This window comes from Herpailurus yagouaroundi, unplaced genomic scaffold (genome assembly GCF_014898765.1).
Source record: "Herpailurus yagouaroundi ecotype Mexico unplaced genomic scaffold, PumYag 186, whole genome shotgun sequence".
In the NCBI taxonomy this organism is placed as follows: Eukaryota; Metazoa; Chordata; class Mammalia; order Carnivora; family Felidae; genus Herpailurus; species Herpailurus yagouaroundi.
In genome coordinates, this window is record NW_024412417.1 from 29,670,094 (window position 1) to 29,693,506 (window position 23,413).

General features: G+C 42.0%; 1 protein-coding gene across 5 annotated transcripts in view; it reads left to right on the forward strand.

Moving 5' to 3' along the window:
- Nucleotides 1–23,413, forward strand: part of COL14A1 (collagen type XIV alpha 1 chain) — a 213,341-nt gene that overhangs the window by 183,128 nt on the left and 6,800 nt on the right. For all 5 annotated transcript variants that reach the window (XM_040494323.1, XM_040494326.1, XM_040494322.1 and 2 more), the window contains exons 43-45: nt 3,582–3,617; nt 4,643–4,709; nt 8,285–8,473. In XM_040494323.1, the coding sequence (XP_040350257.1) occupies nt 3,582–3,617; nt 4,643–4,709; nt 8,285–8,473 (292 nt within the window). The remainder of the gene's footprint in view (nt 1–3,581; nt 3,618–4,642; nt 4,710–8,284; nt 8,474–23,413) is intronic.

Here is a 23,413-nt window from a genome sequence, read left to right on the forward strand (position 1 = left end):
CAAAGAATAAATTAGTCTACTTTCTAGGAGTCTTACAAGGATTAAATAAATGAGTTAATCTTACAAGCCTGTTATAGGGTTAAATAGGTTAACATGCCGAGAACAATCTGGTATTTGCAGATGGTGTCTGAATATATTTAAAAAGTGGAATATTTACTTTTTTTTGCTAATTTTTGGCTTTTGTTGTACACTTAATGCTTGAAAAGCTGGTTCCATTGAAGATTTATTTCATGGTAACATAAGTAGCTCTTTTCTCCAGTTAGACCTATAAGGGGACATTGCTGCATCTTTGGGGACTTGGCCATTTGTGGAGTCTAAGAAATGAAGAGGACAACACCAGTACATCTATAAGAATCTGAAAAGAATTGTGAGGGAAGGATGCCTTGTAAATCTTTCTTAAGCCAAAAAAAAAAAAAAAAGTTTTATAAAGGAAATTGGATACTTCTAACAGAATCAACTCTTTTTCTAATGATCTAGGAGCTCAATGCCTGAGAATGTCTTAAGTATCTTTTTTTTTTTCAATCAAGGAAGTTAAAATGAAGCTGCCATCCAGATTTGAAGTAAAATTCAGCCATTCGTTCATTCAGTTAACATATTTTTGAGTACCTGCTATGTCCCAAGCATAGTCCCAAGAAACGGGGAGACAGGAGTTTGGGAACTAGACACAGACTGAGTATGGAACCTACATGTGGAGAGAGGTTATAGTGAGGATATGCTTTCTTTGTAGAGTCTGAGATTCTGCCCTGGCAAGCCCAGCTTGTATTTTTCATAAATCCTGTTCCTTGAGCTACCTCATTCCAAATAATGATGACATTGTGAGATGCTAGCACGTTAGCCTTGTAAGGAACCCCAGAGACCATTTAATTTACTGGCCTGATACTACAAAGAAAGAAGCTCAGAGAGTTTAAGTGGCTTACAGATCCCATGTCTCATCTATTTTTTTTCCGAAAATACTAGTATGAAAAATTTCAAACAATCACAAAGTGGTAAGAATTTAGAGTGAGCACCCATGTACCCAGAACTAATGTTCATTATGTGTATGAGTGTGTGTATGTTTTTAAATAAAGTTCTCTTGGGCTTTGTTTTTTTTTTTTAATATTTTTTAAATGTTTATTTTTGAGAGAGAGAGACAGACAGAATGTGAGCAGGGGAGGGACAGAGAGGGAGGCACAGAATCCAAAGCAGGCTTCAGGCTCTGAGCTGTCGCACAGAACTCAACGTGGGGCTCAAACTCAAGCTATGAGATGATGACCTCAACCAAAGTCGGCCGCTCAACTGACAGAGCCACCCGGGTTCCCCATCTTGGGCTTTGTTGATTGTAATCTTGAAAAATTATCATATGGTACACTAAAGGGTAGGTTTATTTTTATGGTTGAAGTCACTTAATATTTTTCTTCTCACTTTATTAACATAACAAAAGGAAACTCAAGGTCAGAGGAAGCAGACAAAAGTCCTAGATTTATAATAAATGTTTCAGTTTAATATTGGACTTAGTTGAATGTTTGAGCAACTCTTTTATGCAGGAAACAGGCTAGGTGGTTTTAGAAACATAAATAGGGGCGCCTGGGTGGCTCAGTCGGTTGAGCATCTGACTCTTGATTTCAGCTCAGGTCATGGTCTCGCGGTTTGTGGGATCAAACCCGCTGTCGGGCTCCACACTGATGGTGCACAGAGCCTGCTTCTGATTCTCTCTTTTCCTCTCTGTCTGCTCCTCCCCAGCTCATGCTCTCTCTCTCAAAATAAAAACTTTAAAAAAAGAAATATAAAGTAATGTAAGTTATGGTTTCCAGTTTGGGAGATCCTACCATCTACAGAGAGACAAGAAATCCATAAGCTGATTTGCAGTTAAGTAAATAGGACAAGAAAACATGCAGTGTCAAATAACTGATATTAGAATATTCCTACCGTTGATACTTCACCCATAAGATTTATGTTTCTAAATACTTTAATATTTTTCTTACATTTCAAATGTTTTCATGCACTGGGTAGGTCAGGTCTGTGAGAATGAGAAAGTGTAATTTTGAGGAGTAGCAGATAGGGAGGCTGGAGGTAGATAACGAAAGACTGAACTGAAGAACCAACTTTGTCTCATGGGTGTCTAAGAACCAATGAGTGATTCTGAATAGAGGAGGAGCTGCCATCATTCAGTGGTCTCTGAGCTTTGTGAGTTGTATGCTGGTGGTATCTGAGGAAGGACTAGTGGTTATGTGGGGGAGGGTTTGGAAGGGGGGTCTTTAGTTAGGGAAGTCAGTTAGAAGGAAGTTGCAAATGGCCTGGTGTGAGATTGTGACATGGTAAGGGTAGCACTTGGGTCGTGGAATAGAAGGAATGGCTATGAGAAATTGCAATGCAAAAGTGTGTGTGTGTGTGTGTGTGTGTGTGTGTGTGTGTGTGTGCTGAATAGACATGCGAGATGCAAGGGGAGAGAGGAGAAAAGACCACCAGTGGTGGGCTCCAACTGCTTGCAGCTGCTCAGGAGAGTAGGTTACGTGCTTCTCTTCCCATCTCATTTCCGTCTTGAGTGACAGCACATTTGTAGCTTGAAATCAACCACAGTAGATGGATTTACACCTCCAAAAACGGCTAACACTACAATTCAGGGCATCTTATTTTTCCAGAAAGTCAATATCCCTGCACACCATGGGGTGAACCACAATTTTGAAGGTGACTGTTGATCCAGTAGAGATTCTGGAGAAGATACTTGGGTAGGACCTGTTGAGATTATTGTAACAACTCCAACAGTCTGACCATGTGGGTACATTCCATCTGTAAATGCCATTTACTATCCTTTTGGTAGAGACTATAAAAATGTTGTTCAGTGAATTCCACTACGTTGTTTTAGAGTCGAAACGATAGGTGGAATGCTCTGAAGACATATGTTTTGCTTATTAGTGTCACTTCATTACAGATACCTTGAAAACTCCCTTATCTTTTCAGCAAAAATGTGTGCCGTAATAATAGTTTCTTATGGGTCAAAGAGTAGCTAAGCCACGAAACAAAATAATAATTTAACCGAGAATTCATGTTAATATGAGTTCCCGTTATCAGGGAGAACTGTGGGGAAGGAATTGTGTGCTGTGACGCCAGATGGAAAGCGGAGTCGGGTTTTGGGTTTTCACAAATGTCATCTCTTACCCTGAACTCTTACGGTGGAAGATCTTTTACTTCCTTCTTTTAAAAATGGAAACAATTTAGCTATTCAGCAGAGGTTTGTAAGATAAATCAGGAAGCATCGGTAGAGTACAATCCGTGGGCGGGAGGTGTTTAGTGTGAAAAGATGTGAGCCATCTATTCAGTGAAACTACATGGCAAAACAGCATTGCCCCATGATCCCAATTTTGGGTTAAAAAAAATGCTCTCTCTACCTATTCAAAGGCTGGGGGAGCAAAATGTTTCAAAGAGCTACTTCTGTTTGGTGGGTTTACAGGTCGCTATTTGTTTATTCCTGTTGTGTACCTGTTTGTGCTGCACAATCACTAGAGCTAAGAAAAACATCTTAACAAAATAAGAAAAGATGCATCCTCATTATGCCCAGCTGAATGCAGTGTGATAAGTAACTTGACGATTTACGTTTTTTACAGGGTATCCCTGGAGCAAAGGGGGAACGAGGAGAAAGAGTGAGTACCCTCCGGCTCTGTTTATCACGCACAGCTGGCTGCACACCTTTCATCACCAAAGCCTGATAAAGGATGACCATTTATACTGTCATGAATATTCATTGCTCTTATTTCATTCCCTCTCTCCTCGCTCTCCTCAACTCATTGGACTGTGAGCACATTGTCAGGTGGAAAAACACCCTGTGGGCTAAAAGTCAGGAGAGCAGGTTTCTAGTTGTGTATCTGCTGCCATTCAGCTAAATGACCTCAGGCCCATTTCTTTAAGGATCAGAGGGAGAGAATCAAACTCCTCTGAACTCCAGAGTGAATTTGAGGACAGACTTATACAATGGATGTAAAAAGGCATCAGAGAAACAAAAGCCCTGTACATTTGCCAAGTAGTAGATATGGGACTTGTGTCTTGCCTGATGGGCCCATATTAACAGCCAATGGCAGACATACATCAACGAACTGGCTGTGTCATGTAAGTCAGTTTGTTTTAGGGACCTTCTCTCCCTTTTGAGAAACTGTGCAGCTGCTGATAGAACTGTGCTGTCGCCTGATAGAACTGGGCTGGGTAGTAGAAACAGCAGCGGCTTTGGGCTCATCCAGTCAGTTACCTTTGTGAAACTTTGGGCAACGTGTCTAACTCTGTTCTCTATAAAATGGGTTTAATGTCTTTCCTTTGAGTTGTTATTGATAGTAAATAAGCCACGGCCTGAAAAAGTGCTATATTTTATAAGCTCTAAATAACTATAAAGGAGGCATTAAATACATATGGGTTTGTTTCAAAACTTAAATTTTTTAGAATCTGGGAACAGAAATACGTACTTGGGCCTTTACATTTAATATAGACTCCCAGGAACCTGACACCATGAATGTCAAATTCCATGACCTTCTCTGCACATGGTGGTCAATCCTATCTGTCACGGGAGCCACAGGGACCAGGCGGGAACAGCTAATGAAGCCAGGTCTGCATCCTGGAAGTATCGCCATGCAGCTGGGCTTGGGCCTGAGTGTCAGGAAGATGCTTCTTTTTCATCCAGGGCGATCTGCAGTCTCAGGCCATGGTCCGAGCAGTGGCGCGTCAGGTGTGCGAGCAGCTGATCCAAAGTAAGTGCGTGACACGGGGCGCCTGGGTGGCTCAGTCGGTTAAGTGGCCGACTTCAGCTCGGGTCATGATCTCACGGTCGGTGAGTTCGAGCCCCGCGTCAGGCTCTGTGCTGAACGCTCAGAGCCTGGAGCCTGTTTCAGATTCTGTGTCTCCCTCTCTCTGACCCTCCCCTGTTAATGCTCTGTCTCTCTCTCTCTCTCTCTCTCTCTCAAAAATAAATAAACGTTAAAAATAAATAAATAAAAAACAAAGTAAGTGCATGACAGTTTCGGATATTATTCTCTGTGGTTCGTCCAGATGGGAATCTGCCCCTCCCAAGAGTTAGTGACTCAAGAGAACACCTCCAAAGATTTGTCTTGGTGCAGATGGGTAAGCTTTACAGATGGCCATAACTAACCCATTACAGAGGTCATTACAGATCACCCTTGAGTTCTGTGTCGATGTCACAGATACCTAATTCCTCTGTGGCATCTGTCCAAGAGCTCTCCTTTTACCCATATAGATCTAACTTGACTGCCCCGATCAGATCTTTTGTTCTCTCTTCATCTTCAAGTGGATAGATTTTTTTTCCTCAAGTACTCAGCACTTGAAATCTGCCAGACGAAGGAATCCGAAGCTGCTTTCAAAGAGATGATTCATGGTGTTGATTTCTATCAACTCTCTAGATTTAAATCAATACCTCCTTTTTGTCCTTTTCTTTGGACTGGCCTAAGGCCCTTCACTTTATTCTGTAACATTTATGTAAATACAACATAATAATGCCCCTACACGCACACAGGGGTGGCCTTCACGTGACATTTTTGACATGACACTGGCGCTCATGCCAAAAATTACACTGGAACATGCTTTATATGACACCCAACTTTCCCACAGCACAGTATTCCAATTACTGATTCGTGTTCATTCACTTGTATATCTACCCGTTTTGTGTTTCTCCCAGGCCCTCTGACGTTTTGTCTCAATAATCTAACCAGAGGGTTACTAGTGTGGGCCCTTCCTTTTGCCAATGATTTGTTCGATTCCAGGAATATCTAAGGCCTTGTAGAGACGAAATATTCAAACCCAGCCATCTCTGGCTTAGCTCTAGCTGTGAAGCCCCCTACTCTGGTAGCACACGCCCCTCCCATGAGCTGAGTGGCTGCCTCAGCTCTGAAAGGTTCCATTTTTTTTTTTGACCCAAGGACGTCTAGGAGTCTCATAAGCATCCAGATAGGCCTTTTGGCTGGTAGCAGATATCCCAAATTCCATCTGTGGTAGAGAAACCCAGACCTCATCTTTGGGAAGGCATGGAGTTACTGTCCACACCATCTTGGGAGCATTTTCACTAAGACATAAATCATGCAGACCATGTACAAAGCTACAGTCTTCAGGCATAGGAGTAATGCTTCCTATATTTTAACTTTATTTCATTTTATACATTGCCCAAACTAAATGTGTGTGTGAGAGAGAGGGTTTACCAGTTTTATTTTTTTTTATTTAAGTTTATTTATTCTGAGAGAGAGAGGGAGAGGGAGAGACAGAGAGTGTGTGTGTGGAAGGGGCAGAGAGGGAGGGAGAGAAAGGGAATCCTAAGCAGGCTCTGCACTGTCAGCACAGAGCCCAATGTGGGACTCGAACGCACAAACCGTGAGATCATGACCTGAGTGGAGATCAAGAGTCAGATGCTTAACCGACTGAGCCACCCAGACGCCCTGAGAATTTACTAGTTTTAAACGAAACTATTAAAGTTTAATGCCACAATAAGATCATTAAAAACCTCGTAAATTATAACAGCTAAATGGAACATTAAGTGGAATATGTCCAAAGCTAACCTGTGCCTTGGATTATCTTGTAGGTTTCTCATTTCAAGTAAATGAAAGTAAATGAGCAGGTAATTATTTTAAGGAAGCCTAAGGGTTAAATCCAAATAGGACTCACTGACCACAAAATGTGGAAGATTTCACAATAGTTGTTGTCATATTCCACGGTAGAATAAAAATCTTTTAAAAGTATATGATTATTTAAGACGGGCCCTACAAACTCAGAGTTCAAAATGGAGTTTTTTCCCTCAGGAAATCTCAGATTCTTGTGAATGACTTGGAGGAAATGAAAGCCAGCAGGGAGTTCTACAAGAAAGCTGAAATGAGCCCGTAGAGTAGGGAGGCCCTGCCTGTGAGTGCCGTTGTGAGAGAAGAAATAGAAAAGATGGCGTGCAGCCTTATGAGCAAGCCCCGACCTGCCCAGAGGCTGTTTCTGGCACCTCAGCCATCTTCCCACATCCTGCCTCAGGCCCTTCCCACGTGCCGCCTCAGGTTCCTCTGGGCTCCTTACTTCATGGCTTAGGTTTCTGCTCAGAACTTCATTCATCAGTTAGCTTCTAAGTATAATAAAACCATGAGTTATCTGGTTTTTGGTCCAGAGCTGATCAGAAGAATGACTCGAGGAAAGGTGATGTGGGGAACTGTGTGAGGTCAAAGTGATGACAGGTAGAGAAAGTGATGAAGGATGACCCCTTGTCAAAAGAGAAAGGTGGAAAACCACACGCCTACAGGTGGCCCCTGAGTCACCAGGAAGCCAATCCTAGTTGCGGTCATGGTCCTATGCTTAGGAATGCATTGAATGTATTCTAGAAATAATCCCTCTAAAAATGGTTACTATTCTTTATTTAGATTTGAATGTTTGGAAAGGGTGAGATTTTCATCTAGGAAATTCACTTATGTGGGAAATCTTACCTTCTGATGTTACCGGAAAACTGAATGAAGCATTATGGTAGCAAGCTCTTTATCAATCTATACTTCTGATTATTAAGAGACTTTCTTCCAGGGGCGCCCAACTCTTGATTTTGGCTCAGGTCATGATCTCGCGGTTCATAGGTTCGAGCCCCACATGGGCCTCTGCGCTGACAGGACGGAGCCCGCTTAGGATTCTCTCTCTCTCCCTCTCTCCCTGCCTCTCCCTCATTCACGCTCACTCACTTGCTCTCAAAATAAATAAATAAACTTAAAAATAAATAAAATAAAATACATTCTTCCAGCCATAACTGAGTTAAGGGATTATAGGAGAGAGCGCCAGATTTTCTTTCTTTTTTTTAATAAAGCTCGTGGGAGTTTCTGCAGCTGGGACCCAAGTAAAGGCTCCTTGGCGACGAAGAGACGAATTGAAACAGAACACTTGTCTGGGGATTTGTGAGCAAGAGGGTGGAGCAGTCTTTGTGGGTTTGGAAAAAAGGCAAATAAATTGGTGGGGTTGTTGCTAGAGAAAAGGGGCAGCTGGGTGAGGGTTTGGGGGTCAGATAAATGTAGGGGGCGAAGATCAAATTTATGACTTCTGCCCATTGATGTTTACTGGGATGCTGATGTGAGCTGTAGGATTCCAAACTATTGAGATGTGTCTTGAATACAGTCCAGCTGTTCATATCATCCAGAGTAAAATGTAATAATTTTTAACTTGGAAAGCAACATATTTCAGAGGGGTGTGCTTTTCCTCTTGTGGTTATCTGACAGAATTGTTTGGAACCTTGACAAATAAAACCGCTTGTCTCCCCTTTCTGTGTGTGACAGTTCATTGAATGTTGTCTTTGCCCTTTGTGTCTCAGGTCACATGGCCAGGTACACAGCCATCCTCAACCAGATTCCCAGCCACTCCTCATCAGTGCGGACCATCCAGGGGCCTCCCGGGGAGCCTGGCAGACCAGGCTCACCTGGAGCCCCTGGTGAACAAGGGCCCCCCGGGACCCCAGGTTTCCCAGGAAATGCAGGTGTGCCGGGGACCCCAGGAGAACGAGGTAAGCTGGGGCACCTCTCTCGTTGGAACACCACTGAGGCGTGTACAGTGAAGCAGAGTGGAAGAGTGGTGCTCATGCAATGACGAAGTCCAAAATAATGAATGTAAATTCGTTTCACCCCATCTATTCTCTAGTTTCTTATTTATCCATCTCCAAGATTGAGAAATTGAGTAATCTACAAAGCATTTCATCAAAAGCCATGTCTGCTCGTATGAAAAAGGAGGATCAGGACCCTCAACTCACCTCTAAGAGGCTTTTGAGCTAATGAGAAGAAGGTATCCCCTGTTAGATGGAGGAATTAAGAACAGGTGCCCCTTCCAGGTAGAAGAATTAGAAAATGGTGCCCTCCTCTGATGTGGCATCACACATATGTCATGCTAAGCCAAGAGCTCACTTCGTAGGTCTGGTGCCTTTTTTGTGCAGTGCCCATACTGGGCAACAGTTGGTGGCAGCCCTCAAGTGAGTCATGAGTCATATCGACGTATGATTTATGTATGTCTATGTAGACCATGCCAACTATAAACTTCGGATGAAAATACTGTTTCTGGTACCTCTTTCTATAATATAAGGCAGCATTTTATTTAATATTTTCACGGGCCAATGTTTTGTCTTTCCTACTAAAGTTTCTTGAAAATAGAAATACTACTTAGCCTTTGCTGTTATCCTCTACAGGTTTTAGCAGTGTCGTGTAATACAATAATAAGACTGGCTGAATTTCACCCAACTCTATAATTGGCCAAGGTCTCCCACTCCAGAAGCAGATTAAAGAGATGTGGGAAATCGGGGTTCCATATTAACCACGAAGAAAGCAATGGGGAGAAAGACAACCGATACAAGTATTTTCTAAGACACAATTTTATAGAATGTGGGTCTGGGGAAGAGCTAAGTATTATCTGTTTGCCCTGTGAATCCTACTACTTTTGTGAGATGGATAGGATATATTCCTTTTGTAACATCGGAGATGTAAAATGCGGATGACAAAGGTGATACTTTATGTTCATTCTTGATCCGTGCCAACAGGCCACGTGCGTTCTGCCTCTGCGCTTTCGTACGCATTGCCCCCCCCCCCTTTGGAAATGTCCTTTTCTTTGCCTGTCTTGTGCATGTCTTACTCTTAGCTCAGGGCCCAACTTCCCTTCTGTTTCAGGAATGAGGTTGTTGTCGATCGCCCCAGACCACAAACGGCTTCACCCCCTGAGCACCTGCCACACCAACTGTCTCTCCCACCCATTTGAGCACTCATCAGGGGTGGGTGAACAGCTAGACTGCCAAGACAGGGTCAGGTCTGAATTGTATTGCACACTCAGTAGCTGTTGCTCTAATGGGAACCCAGCTCTGGTTTTCCTTTCTGAAGGTTTTTCCTGGGCCAGGGCACTAAATCAGCACATGTAGAGAGAGGCATAATTCCCTCACAGCACATGGAAGATCTGGCAGCTAGGAAGGTGGCCACCTCTGTCAGCCGGGCACCCTCTAACGGTGTCGGTGATGGATCACCTGTGACTCAGGGGGCACAGGGCCAGCGCCTGAGTCACTCTCAGCAAGTCACAAGTTGTGTTTGTTCTTTTTGGAAGTCCTGTTCTTGTTCTTGCCAGACTGAGTCTCTCCTGCCCTGCAAGAGGACGCGAATGCTTAGACTGGAGGAAAATCATCCAGGAATTCTCAGTGACCCAGACAAACTTCGAAATAAGAATTTCCATGATGTAATTTTCCTACCTACCTATAGCTGTACAGGTATTCCTAAAGAGTGTAGAAGACAAAGCAAAATCCTGTCCTGCAATTCACAAATACGTGGAGAATGACAGTAGCACAAGAAAGTGAGAAATGCCCTTTGCACATGAGGGAAAGTGATTTTGGCTTATTACCAATTGAGGGGAATGGTTTGGGGCTTAAGGTTAGGGTTTATCGACCAACGCCTAAGGACTTTTTATTCCTAGCAAAGTATTTCAGTCCCGTGGCGCTCGGGATTTGTTGCTGCAAGGAAGAGAGTGATTTTTTTTTTTTTTTTTTTATCTTGTGGTCCAAATGCCCAGAAAGTATTGAGAGAGACAAGTATCTACTTTTCCACTAAATCAGAACAATAGAATTTTAAAACTGAAGACACTTCAGCCATCATTTCTCCTAACACTCTCATTTTGTGTAAAACAAAACATACGAAGATATTGAAGCCCAAAGAGTCTTGAAATCAGCCAACATCAGGACTAGAGAGAAAACCCAGACATCATGGAATTTCTTTGTTGTTGTTATTGTTCCTTGCTATATAAAATATGATTATCATGGTACTCCCTATAATGTAATTTTAAAAGGACACTATGTTATAGTAAGTAAAAATAAGTATTGTTACTCAGGAGTGTATTTAGCCAAATACTGAGCTACAAAAGCAAGGCAAAAAGCACGATGCAGTATGTACGTGCATGTGTATGCATGCACACATGTGTAACTGAGGCAAAAAGAAATACTACTGACCCTTACTATCATTTCTGTTCTCTTCTAGTGTTAAAAGGCCAAGGGGCAACCTTGGATTTTATGTCCTCTTCGAAATACACTGTTCTAGTACAAACGTGTACTTTGATTAATCCAATCATTATCATTGAACTAGCCAAAGAGTATGCATTTTGGAAAACAGAAAAGAAGTGACACTCTCCCCATATTTGCAGTGTAGACATTGTTCATGACTTTCCTGACATTTCCATCACCTAACAGAAGCCTATGTTTTGCCTCCATTTGAATAGCTACCTCCCTCTCATTAACCCTTTGTCTCCTTTAACTTAAACAAAGTATTTTTCATGAGTTTGTGTGGAGCGGTCTTTTTAGCTACGCTCTCACATGGATCGCAATATATACGGAATCCTTAGAATTTAAGGATTCATTCGAAGGATTCCTGCAGCTCCCATTGTTCTCTAAAGCTTGACTCCAACTCAGGCTTGTCTAATTATTAGTACCCAGAAGTGAAGAGGTCCCATTTCCATAGCATAAGCAAAATGTCATGTAGCCCAATTTCTCACCCGCTTTTCTCTTCTTGTCACTGACACTACATGGCTCATTGGCAGCAAAGAAAAGCTATCCCTCCATTGGCTACGGTTTTGTGGCTTCTCCCCATTAAACGCTGTGCTGTCTTCAGGTAAATGGCTCTGTACCCTGGCTTCCAAAGTTCACCAGAGCTCTACAGTTCCCCGTTAGTCCCCAGAACTGAAACAACAGCGTCCTGACTTTTCTGACGTGAACTCACTCTCCAGTCACAGCCTTGCTTCTAACTAGACCCCTAGATCATCTCTCCAGTGCTAGTTCTGATCTTGGTGTACCATTCCCAGAGGATGCACCTGTTACTTCCTCACTCCATTTAGTTAAATAATGTTCATATTCCACGTTGGTGTCTCGAACCATATATTAACCCAAGTCAAAAATAAGTTCATTGGTCTGTAGTTGGCAAAATTAAATTTCTTTATTTGAAAAGAACTGGGAGCGTTTTCTGATTTCAGTCTTTAGGCTTCAGTTTGTGTCATTACCCAGAAAGTATTGGATCACAGGAATCATCCAACTGAAGATTTTCATGTTCAGGTTGTACACCCGTAAAGCCGGAATTTAATCTGGTTTATTTTGTACAATAAATCAGTAAACATTTATTGAATGCAGGGTTCACATAAGGCTTTTGGCTTGACAGTGTGTGAGATAATACTATTATTTACGGCTTTCACTTATTAGGCACTAAACGTATCTGCCAATGTTGTGCTTATACTATATACACAGTCTCTCATTTGGATAAAACAGAAGACATGGTTTGGGTAAGGAAGGAACGCGGAACATTAGTGGATGCGCCAGTTAGGAGAGTAGATAGATGCTAAGTGAGTACATGCTGTCAGAGTTTAGAGGAAGACATCACGCAGCCTTTGAAAAGAAAAGGTGCCAGCACTGATTAAGCAACTACTGTTGTGGAGCGACTGTTAGCTGCTTCGCACCTTATTAGTGCTCATAGAAGTCTTCCGAGGTCAGTATTAGCTCCATTTTTAAGTGGGGAAACAGAGGCTTAGCTAGTTTGTCAGTTGTCTGAGGTCACACCGCTGGACAGGGGGGACTAGAATTCAAGTGCACATCCGCATGGTTCCAGATTATCTGTGCTTGCACCTTTCCACCCTCTTGCCACCTTTGAGTTCATTGCGTAGCGGGGGAATCACGTGGGAGAGGCCAGAACTGTGCAGCGTCTGGTGGACCCCTGTTTCCTGATGGCTTCTAATCACCACAGTTCACAGCTCAGTTCACAAAAACCAGTCAACTGCCAGACTGACCAGAAGGCAGAAGCGGGTCATGGTTGTACTATTTGCAAGCTCTTTGCACACTCCGTTCTGTAATTGGAGAGCCTTGGGACACCCGTGACCCAGCAAGTGACCAGCTTGGAGGTGAAGCCAGGTGATTTGTAGGATAAATATGAATGTGAATAAATTATTTTCCATGATTATACATTTTGACACGTGAGGAGTTTTTCTAGGATTTTAACATGTTCCCAGGCTATATAAGAATCCAAATAGGGAAACTGCCCGAAGGAAAACTGGCCATGGGTCTGGCAATAGAATTATACTTCTATTATAACTTCTCACCCTAGGGGACATAGAGGAGAAACCTGGAGCAAGGCAATTCAGTCTTGTTTCACTTGTGATATTTTAGGTGAGACACCGATTTCACTTCACTATTTGTGATGCTGCTTTAGCCAGAAACAGGTGATGAGATGTGGTTTGGGGCATCAATCATATATATGTCAGGATCTGAGCTTTGCCACTTGCTACCCGTGTAAGCTTGGCTGCTTAGTCGTACAACTTGATTGTTTGGGGATCTTTATTCATTCATCTAACCAGCATTTACTGAGCATCTACACCACATCAGGCATGGTGCTGGGTGTTAATGACATAGTGGTTAACCGGGCTTATATTTCCTACCTTTCATGTACCTAACATGGAGACAGATATTAAAGAGAGTAATAAAAAAATACATGAATGGTTTCATTGCGTTACCATCATTGTAAGTGCCATGAAAAAATACATGATGCTATGCAACCTAGAAGAGGGGACTCTGACTTACTTTGTCAAGTCAGGGATGTTTTAGCTGAGACCTGAAAATTTAGCAGTTTGGCATATCAAGAAGAGAGTCAGAGGAGAGCATTCTAGGCAGAGACAGCAATAACGTGTATAAAGGTCCTGAGGTGGAAAAAGGCTTGAAACCTTTAAAGCCATGATTCTCAACACCAGTAAACATATCATCTCTTTTTCTTTTTTTTAAATTTTTTAATGTTTTATTTATTTTTGACACAGAGAGAGACAGAGCATGAGCAGGGGAGGGGCAGAGAGAGGGCAAGACAGAATCTGAAGCAGGCTCCAGGCTCTGAGCTGTCAGCACAGAGCCCGACATGGGGCTTGAACTCATGAACCGTGAGATCATGACCTGAGCCGAAGTTGGAACTGAGCCGAAGTTGGACTTCAGACATATTTTTTTTTTTTTTTAAAAACGAGAGTGCCATCTAGTGTAATAGAAAGAAGTAAAAAGAAAATAATGTATAGTTAAATCATTTATTCTAATAGGCAAATTCTCAGCATGACTACACTGGAAACATAATGAAGAAGTCAAAATGTATTTATATTAAAGAACTACTGGGAATACAACAGCTATAAATTCAGGCTGATGTAGCTGACCTTTATCAATAACATGTCTTTCTGGGGCGCCTGGATGGCTCAGTTAGTTAAGCATCTGGCTTTGGCTCAGGTCATGATCTCATGGTTTGTGACCTCAAGCCCCACTTCAGGTAAAAACACTAGCCCTGCCATCTCTCTCTCTCTCTCTCTCTCTCTCTCTCTCTCTCTCTCTTTCTCCCTCTAACTCTCTCCCCCCCCAACCCCTGCCCTCATGGGAGTCTCTTTCTCTCTCTCTCTCCCCCTCTCTCTCTGCCCCTCGCTCACTTGCGTGCCCCTCCTCAAAAAAATTGCTTTTCTGTATTGGTCTCTGTTGTGTTCACAGTGAAGATCGTTGGATAGTAAATACATCATTGGCACTGTGCAAATAAATGTAAATTCTATTCTATTTTTTTTTAACTTTTCCATTATATTTTGTTTTCCAATGTGGGCAGAGAAGCCTTATACTACCCACTATCTCCTCCTACCCATCCACAGTCTCAATGTCTTTATCCATGTTAGTGCCTGGCAAAAGCTGAGTGGAAATGAATGGGAGGTATCATTCCAAAGATTTTCCCCACTGGAACTCGTTAGTTTCTTTAAGTGTCATTAGCACTTGTACACACTCTGTGGGATCCAATATTTTGGGTGCAATCTTACTATTGAGGCTCAAAAAAATAACAGTGTTGGGATGTCATCTTTAATCACAACAAAATTGCATGTCTTTGTGTAGAGCTTGATGCCAGGGCAATTCTCCCCTCTGTTTGTTACCCAGGTTAATTTTTTATAGTCCTTTGAGGATAAAATCCCTGAATGACTTTTGAAGTTGGAAAATTATCCCCCTTGAACGTTCCCTGCCACAGGAGACCGAATTTCTAAGGATTGAATGTAAAGAAAGACAAGATTTAAGGATCAATTTTGACCTGTCCTGAGGTTCTGTGGTTAATTTGAAAAAGATGGACTTTGTTCCAGAAAATGAGAAAGGGGGAATGTGAAAAGAAGATGCAACCCAACCGAGTTCCCCCGAGCAAACACAGGTAGGAAAGGAGTCCGCCACTCTCCAGTTGCTGAAAGTCCATGATAGTGCCGCTCAGGGACATAGAAATGGCAGTCAGAGCAGAGAAATGTTTGCGGACACACAAAAGCTAAATCCAAGTCCCTAATGCTCATGCCCATTTCCTGTGAATCAACAAGCCTGAGAAACCTGGAGAGAAAACTGGGTCCCAGGTTGGTTCAAAGCTGGGAGAGACAAGCAGGGTTCTTGTGTTCAATATTTCTGTGGTTGAGAAGAGCTGTTGGCACTGAAGATACATCTGACTGAAAACTTTGGCCACAAATTCAGAATAAAAGTGTAGCAGTTGTGAGACAGGAGTGCCTCAGTGGTAAGAGTCCGTAGAACTTCTTAATGTCCCGTTTCTCCTGGTTTATTCCTGGAAAAATGATCTTTATGGGACAGGTCAACTTGATTAAAGATAGAGGGTTGGCAGGGCTCTGGTAATAATTTTCTGGCTGATACTTAAATATTTACAGGTCTTCTCTGTGATGTTGTATTATATTTGATATTCAGTTGCATGAGGCATAGCCTTTTCATTGCTGTTCAAAATCTGCTGAAATGCATGTTTCTTTTCTCATCTCCTGCTTCCCCATTCCCTGCCTCTCATCTCCTGAGAGGTAAACTCTGGATAAATAAAGGTAGTTTTCTCTTTCCTCACCCCATAATTATCTGATAAAGTCCAATGCGAATGTCCTTTGGAACAAGACTCTGTTCTCTGAGGGGTTGGTGGATTGTTTTCTCCTAACGTATAGTAACCTTAGTGCATTGGAAAGGAATGCTCTTTTTTTTTCTTGTATCATCTTTTATTTTGTAAGGGTTTTTTTTCCCCTATTACAAAGTGACTCTGTACATTCAACGTGACTGCAAAGAGAAGCTCTATGTGTTAGTCATTTATTACTATATAATAAGCTACTGTAGAATTTAGCAGCTTAAAACAATGAAACATATATGCTCATGGTTTTTATGGGTGAGGGATTCGAGAAGGGTCTAGTTGTGTGCTTCTGACTCAGGGTCTTTCACGAGCTTGAGTCAAGATGTCAGCAAGGCTGTGGTCTATTTTGTCTTTTTTTTTTTTTTTTTGCTGTGAAAGCTATTATAATTGTTTCTGTGGCTTAAAATATTTTGAAACCCTTAATTGGAGGGTCTGTATAGTAGATCTTATCAGATTCTTGCATTGGATTTCAGTCTCTGTCTGGGGTAATGGGTATCATGTTAGAAATATCACTCTGATATTGGAAGGTTAATGCCATCTCAGTTAAGATGTCTTTATATGGTCCCGGTTTATATTTTCTGCTTCACTTCAAGTATGTACTTTTCCCTTTGGCCAAACTGAACTGCTCAGTGCTCTCAGTATTGGTCAGCTCTTGCTGCATAACAAACCACAAAAATCTCAGTAGGATACAACAATAAATATTTTTTTCACCACATGTCTGTGGGAAACAGGGGCAGTTCTGCTCTGCTGGGGCCATGGCTGGAGGAGCTAATAGTTTCCTAGAGGATGTAATCCTTATGGCAGTGGCAGAAACAAAACAGGGCAACCCATCCACCTAATCATATTTCAAGCCTCTGTTCCTGACATCGCCACCAACGCCCCATTGGTCAAAGCAGGTCACGTGACCGAGCCCAACTCCAAGAAGTCAGGAACTACATGGGCCTGAAGTCAGAGAATGTGGGGGCGTATAAGTCTTTTGCAGAGTAATGAGGAGTCGAGACCGCTAATTCGGCTTACCGCATTCTTCATACGTGTCTTTTCCCTTCCTACAGCCCTCAGTGCTAATCCCTGTTGTGCCCTGTTCTTGTACCATTTCATGGATTTTTTCACCTGCTCTTCTCACTCCCCAGAACCCTCTTTTTTCCTCTGGCTCATTCATACTCAAACTTCAAAACTCATCCTAAGACTCACGTCTGCCAGACCACTCATTCCTCCCCATGGTTTATTTGTTTGGCCAGTGTATTGGTTGTTGCTACCCTGCTCGATTCCAGCTGAGCCCGACTGAGTAAGATCTCCCTGGTTTGTGCTCCCCAAGCACATGTCTCCACCACAGAAGTTTCTCATTAAACCATAATCGGCGATGTACTTGTTTGTCTTCCCACTGGACTGCGAGTTCCTTGAATGGGGCTGTGCCTTTCATCTCTACATGCCACCCTGCAAGAAGTCTGAGCAAATATTTGATAAATGAATAGACACCTACCTCATTAGACTATGAAACATATCATTTAGCACCCAGGTAGAATATACTTTCTTGAATTGTCTTTTAATGATATCACTTCTGTTAATCCTGTCTCACCAGTAAGGCCACATGCTCCCCAAAGACCAAACTTGATGTCTATTTTCCTTTTGTTTTTCATCGTACCTGAAGTACAATAGTCATTTCATGAATCATAAGTGATTTATGGTGTTGATTACTACTTGGCTAGCTTTTTTGGCTGCCATTTGTCCTTCACCCTAAAGTCATGATAAAAACAGAAGTCCATGTGGCTATAGTACATCAATCCTAAGACATCCTGTTAATAGCCAGTTACTGCCAACTTGACAATGTCAGCATTTTCTTCAAGTCATTATCGTGTAAATTCAGCCAGAAAAACAGGGTGAGATTTTTAAATAGGAGGTTTGGTTTTACTGGATAGGAAATACATATAAAATAGCAAATACATCGGACATTTCAGTGCCCAAATTTTGGTGTGTCTAATTTAGATGTCTGTAGTCAAAAGATCAAGGGACCTCCCACTTATAATGCCTGTGTGTGTGTGTGTGCGTGTGTGTGTGTGTACTTTATGTGTATCTATCCTTTGAGAGACAGAGACACAGAGACAGAGGCAGAGATATTTCTTTTATTTTTTTATTTTTTGTAATTTTTATTTATTTTTGAGAGGGAGATAGACTACGAGTAGGGGAGGAAGAGAGGGAGAGGGAGACACAGAATCCAAGGCAGGCTCCAGGCCTTGAGCTGTCAGACAGAGCCCAATATGAAGGCTCAAACTCATGAACAGTGAGATCATGACCTGAGCCGAAGTCGGATGCTTAACTGCCTGAGCCACCCAGGGGCCCCAGAGTTATTTTCTTTTAACTGTAGGAATGTACTTTGCCATTTTCTAAATTTCTGGCCTTGTACACAAACAAGTAAAATGGAAATAAAACATATGCTTACTTAGATGATAAAATTAAAGCTGTTTATATTAGCTATGATAAACCATCTTCTGTGGATCTTTTAACATGGCTTTTTTTTTTTAATTTTTTTTTTCAACGTTTATTTATTTTTGGGACAGAGAGAGACAGAGCATGAACGGGGGAGGGGCAGAGAGAGAGGGAGACACAGAATCGGAAACAGGCTCCAGGCTCTGAGCCATCAGCCCAGAGCCGGACGCGGGGCTCGAACTCACGGACCGCGAGATCGTGACCTGGCTGAAGTCGGACGCTTAACCGACTGCGCCACCCAGGCGCCCCTAACATGGCTTTTAAAACAATAAATACATTACAACCAATAAATATACCAAAACATATTTGTATAGCTGGGCAAAACATATATAGAAATGACATATTCATTAACTCTTTTCATTTTGATTGGTTCTAGATTTAATTAGATAGGAGATGTATTTATCTTAATAGTGGACTCTTCATGCTTATTATGAAGGGCTGTTGGTCATAACACATTTTGTTTTACACTCTGCAGACTCTGGCCTTATCCCAATGCCTGACAGAGCTTTCTTCTTTTCTAAGAGCAGAGAGCATCACAGCACTTTTCATTTCTGCAAGGAATAAAAACTAGACCAGGCACTAATTTAAATATCATCAACTGGTTGAATATTCATACTGAACCCAGAAAGTTCATTTTTGAACCCATAGAAATTGGCTCATTTTTCTTTGAATTATTTATCATTTTCCAAACAGTCCATGCTAGAAATAACATAATAGCATTTATGGGGGATCAGTCAAAACTTTGGAGCGGAAACTGATAGATGGGCATTTGGTCTGATAGTCTTATTATAGATCATCGTATCGGTTTGCAAAACTATGGGGACAAAAATCCAGGATTTCTGGTGCCCGATTTAATCCCTGTTCGTTTTTACCATGCACCTGCAGGTGTGAACAGTTAACCTGCACATGACAACATGGGGTTGGTATGCACTGATGAGGGGTGCTCCTCATCTTCTTTCCCGTCTTTTCCCTTTTCCCTTTACAACCTCCATCCTACCTCTTTCCCCTCCCCCCTCCCTGCTGCACTCCCTTCCCCTCTCTCACTGCCCAGATGTCAGTGTGTCTAAATTAGACATGTGTGATCAGAAGACCAAAGGACCTCCTGACAATGTTACCATGCCTCTAACTGATAGGAAAGCCTAAAGTGCGAATATCTTATTGTCTTGATCTTGATCTGGTAGTGGTTCCCTTTGGCCACTGAGTAGCCCTACTTAATGATTCAACATGTTTTCCTCTGGCTTTTCTGTGGGATTATCTCAGTGTAGAGTTGGGCTCTGCAGGACTTTCCAGTCCAACCTGAATGAATTTTATTGCTTTGTAGCGCCCCACGGGGGCAGACCCAGGTTTTATGAGGCCCGGGGTTTAAATGATAGGGGGTTCCTCTTTCAGAAAAAGAGTATGAAGTTACAAAAAATTAGGTAGATGGTATTGAAGGATTTTTTTTTTTTTTTTTTTTTTTTTTTTTTTTTTGCAGTGGAATAGCTATCCATTGGGCCATAACCACACTCCTCAGCATGTCATGACCTGGCCTAGACTGCCTGCTTACTCTACCAGTCCCCAACCTGCAGCTGTAAAAGTCATAGGAAACCACATGGAGTTGCCCTTGCACACCTGCCTTTCAAGACTTAACTTCAAGGGTCAGCTCTATCGGAAAGCTTCCTGTGATTTCCCACAGATGCCTCAGTTCTGTACTTTCATATCTCGTCGTAGCTATTCTCACACCATGTGTTATAGTTGTCCGTTTGTCTGTTTCCCTGCTACGTGGTGACCTGCTACAGACAGGAAGGTGCCTTCTACTCTCAATACTCAGAGCCTGATATTGGGATGGACCAGGCGGTTTGCTTTCAGTCTGCTCTTCCCCTTCTGGTAGCTATGCCTCACTGTCTTTCCAGGCTCCCTTGGCCTCTGCTCCTGAGAAGGTTCAGCCAATAGGAAGCATTGAGGAGGATTAGAGAATTTGAAGAGGGGAGAAGCCAGGATATTTCTCCCCTCACCCCAATCCCTGCCTCCCCTGGAATTCCTGTTGTGGTGATGACTTTTACGTGGCTCTTGTTTCCACTGGAAGTCTTTCCCTCTGGTTCTAGATCCTATCAGAAGGCTCTGGGCTCTGGGCTCCAGTCACACCATTTCTTCCCATTGTCCCTGTGCTCCTAAAGGTGAGAGTGACTTCCTGCTGTTACTACTTTATCAATTGCCTCATCATCTTTCATTGGCTGCTCAGCCCTTCCATCACCCATGTAAACAAGTCCCTGCATTAAATTCTCTCTGCCTGAACCATCTGGAGGGCTTTATCTTTCCCTAAGTCCTGAATTATATAGTCATAGTAGATGGGCAGTTGTTGTATATATATAAAAAAAAAAAATACAATAAGGAGCAACTCTTAGCAATGATTTGCGAAGTTTGTTTACATTTGAAAACAATCATGCATTTTCCAATCTTGGCCCCCTTAGCCGAGACCTTAGCCAAAACATGGAGTCCCACATGCTGGTACTAATCCCACAGGCCAAAAATGTAGCAATAGCAGACTCTGTAAAAGTGCACAAAATACTTAGTGAATTAAATCCAATTATTCTGCCATCTTGTAGCTAGGTGCCTCTCCAGTGCCTTGCACTTGCATCTAGGAGGCATTCAAACATATTTTGAATGGAAAACAGACTGTGCTTGCCATTCATTGTCAGCATTTCCTAGGCAACAGACAATATAATAACATAACTGAAGCTTTGTCTCCCAGTTTCTGTGACTTTTTGGTACAGTTACAATGAAAGCATTGCCCAGGCTTTGCATATGTGCCCGGGCATAAATCCTGGGAGTTGCTCAAAATGTCTGGGATCAAGAGAATAACTGTGCTCCCTGGAAATAGCATGAGACTCTAGCGTGGAGTGCTTGGGATGGTTGGGGGGGGGGTGCAGAGAAATGAGTAAAATCTCTCTATTCAGAGACCAACGGGCCAAAGAAAATAGGAAGCAGACAACCAAGGGCCCAATCCTGGACATGCAGTCAGTGTGAGCAGGATAAATCCTCCAAATAGCAATGCTGAATCTCACTCAGAGCAGAGGACGAGTATGCAAACTAAGGGAAATAAGCTGAGGAAATGTGATAACCAGAGGGTTGATTTCTGAACATGGGACCAGAGAAACCGTGCACACTGACTCAGCAGGCAGTTCCGGAGCCTCACCTGCAGTGAACAGGGCAAAAATGCAGCCTGCCTTTTGGGATGAAAAGGCAGGGAGGGCAGTGGTTCAGTGTATAGGCTTCAGCGCCAACCTGCTTGGCTTGAAATCTTGGCTCAGGGACTTATTAGGGCAGGTATCACAGCCTTCTCTTGCATTAATAGTAGTGCCCGCCCTCTTGGTTCTTGTAAAGACTGAATGAGTTTATACATGTCAAGCATCTGGCATTCAAAAATCTACCAAAGTAATTTATAGGCCTAGTTGATAAACTGACTAGCCACATTTTTTGGTTTGTCAAAGTCTGCCCTTGAACTTAGGATTTCATCCATTCATCCATTTGTTTGACACATATTTCTTGAGTGCCTTAACATGTGACTGGAACTAGGAATATAATGAAAAACTAAAACAAATGGGTCTCTGTCTTAGTAGACCTGTAAAAAAAAAAAAAAAAAATATATATATATAATAAACATAAAATATAAAAAATAGTAAATGTAATATATAAAATATAAATAAATATAAAATATAAAAAAGTATAATAAATACATGTATATTGCAGGGTCAGTGTTAGGTTAGTGGTAAAAGAGAATCAGGTAACCCTGAAATGGTTTCTAATGAGACTCTTAAAAAAGAATGAATACGACAAAGGTACCTCTCTACTGGGGGATGTTGCTAATGCATGTGTAGGGGCAGTAGATACATGGGAAATCTCTGTACTTTGTACTCAATATTGCTGTGAACCTAAAACCAACCTAAAAAAAATAAATGTTTTAAAATATTTTTAAAAGAAAGAACAAATGAATGAATGAATGAATGAATAATAATCATCTCTCTGATTCTCCTAAATATTTTTGGTAACTCAAAAGAAAACTGAAGATATTTTAATCTTACCTAAATCATATTTTTGGTAAGCTGTGCTCAGTTTTTAGAAATGGCAGAAACAAACTTATTGTAATCTATTATATTCATCTCTTAAGAAGCACCGGCAGTTGATATTGTCAAACAAAGAACTTGTTACAAAAAGCTGTGTTCCCGGAAGCCAGGCATGTGAAAGTAAAAAGCAAAGCTCCAGCGTAAAGCATTTTGTTTGTTGATCCTTCAGAGGTCATGCTTGCTTATAAGAGTCAGCTACATGTTGGTGTAGACATTGTCATTCAGTTAGTCTTCTAGTATTTACTGGGCCACCTACTCTGTGTGAGGTTCTGCTTGGATCTGACACTAACAATAAATACGAGACGATCCCTGCAGTCAGTAGGCTCCTGGGCTCAGGCTAGATGAACAGGAGAACAAGCAATGCAATGAGGTAGGTGCCAGAGGAGGCGTGGACAATACGGAAGCAGAGAATTTATTCGTTCATGAATTCGGTCACTCAGTCAGTATGTAAGTTCCATACAATGTGGAAGGTGCTCTAGCGGTGTCAGGGATATAGCCATGAATCAGATAGACAATCCTTGGCGTCTGGAATCCATTGTGCATCTGCTCATTATGGTTGCAGAGAAGCCTTGAGTTGGGTCTTGAGGAATGAGAAGTATTTATGAAGACGGCCAGTGTGAAAAGGGTATTCCAGAAGGAGGGGCTATACTGTGCACTCAGGAGTCCCAGTGCCCTTTGAGGAAAGGATGATGGCACATGACTCTGGTGACTACATCTCAACACCAAGTGGCTTCACATTCAGTCCTCATAAAGAAGGATAGGCTGACATTTGATTTCTTTCCTTTTAATCATACATGGCTTATAAGGCTTATCAAAAGTATATGTGGATCTATTTTTTAGAGATCTGAGGTCTCTAAGCTTAGTCTTTAATTTCAATCCTCATCTTAGGTACTTAATTATTGATTTTTAACATGAGTTTTTCATTCCAAGAAAAAG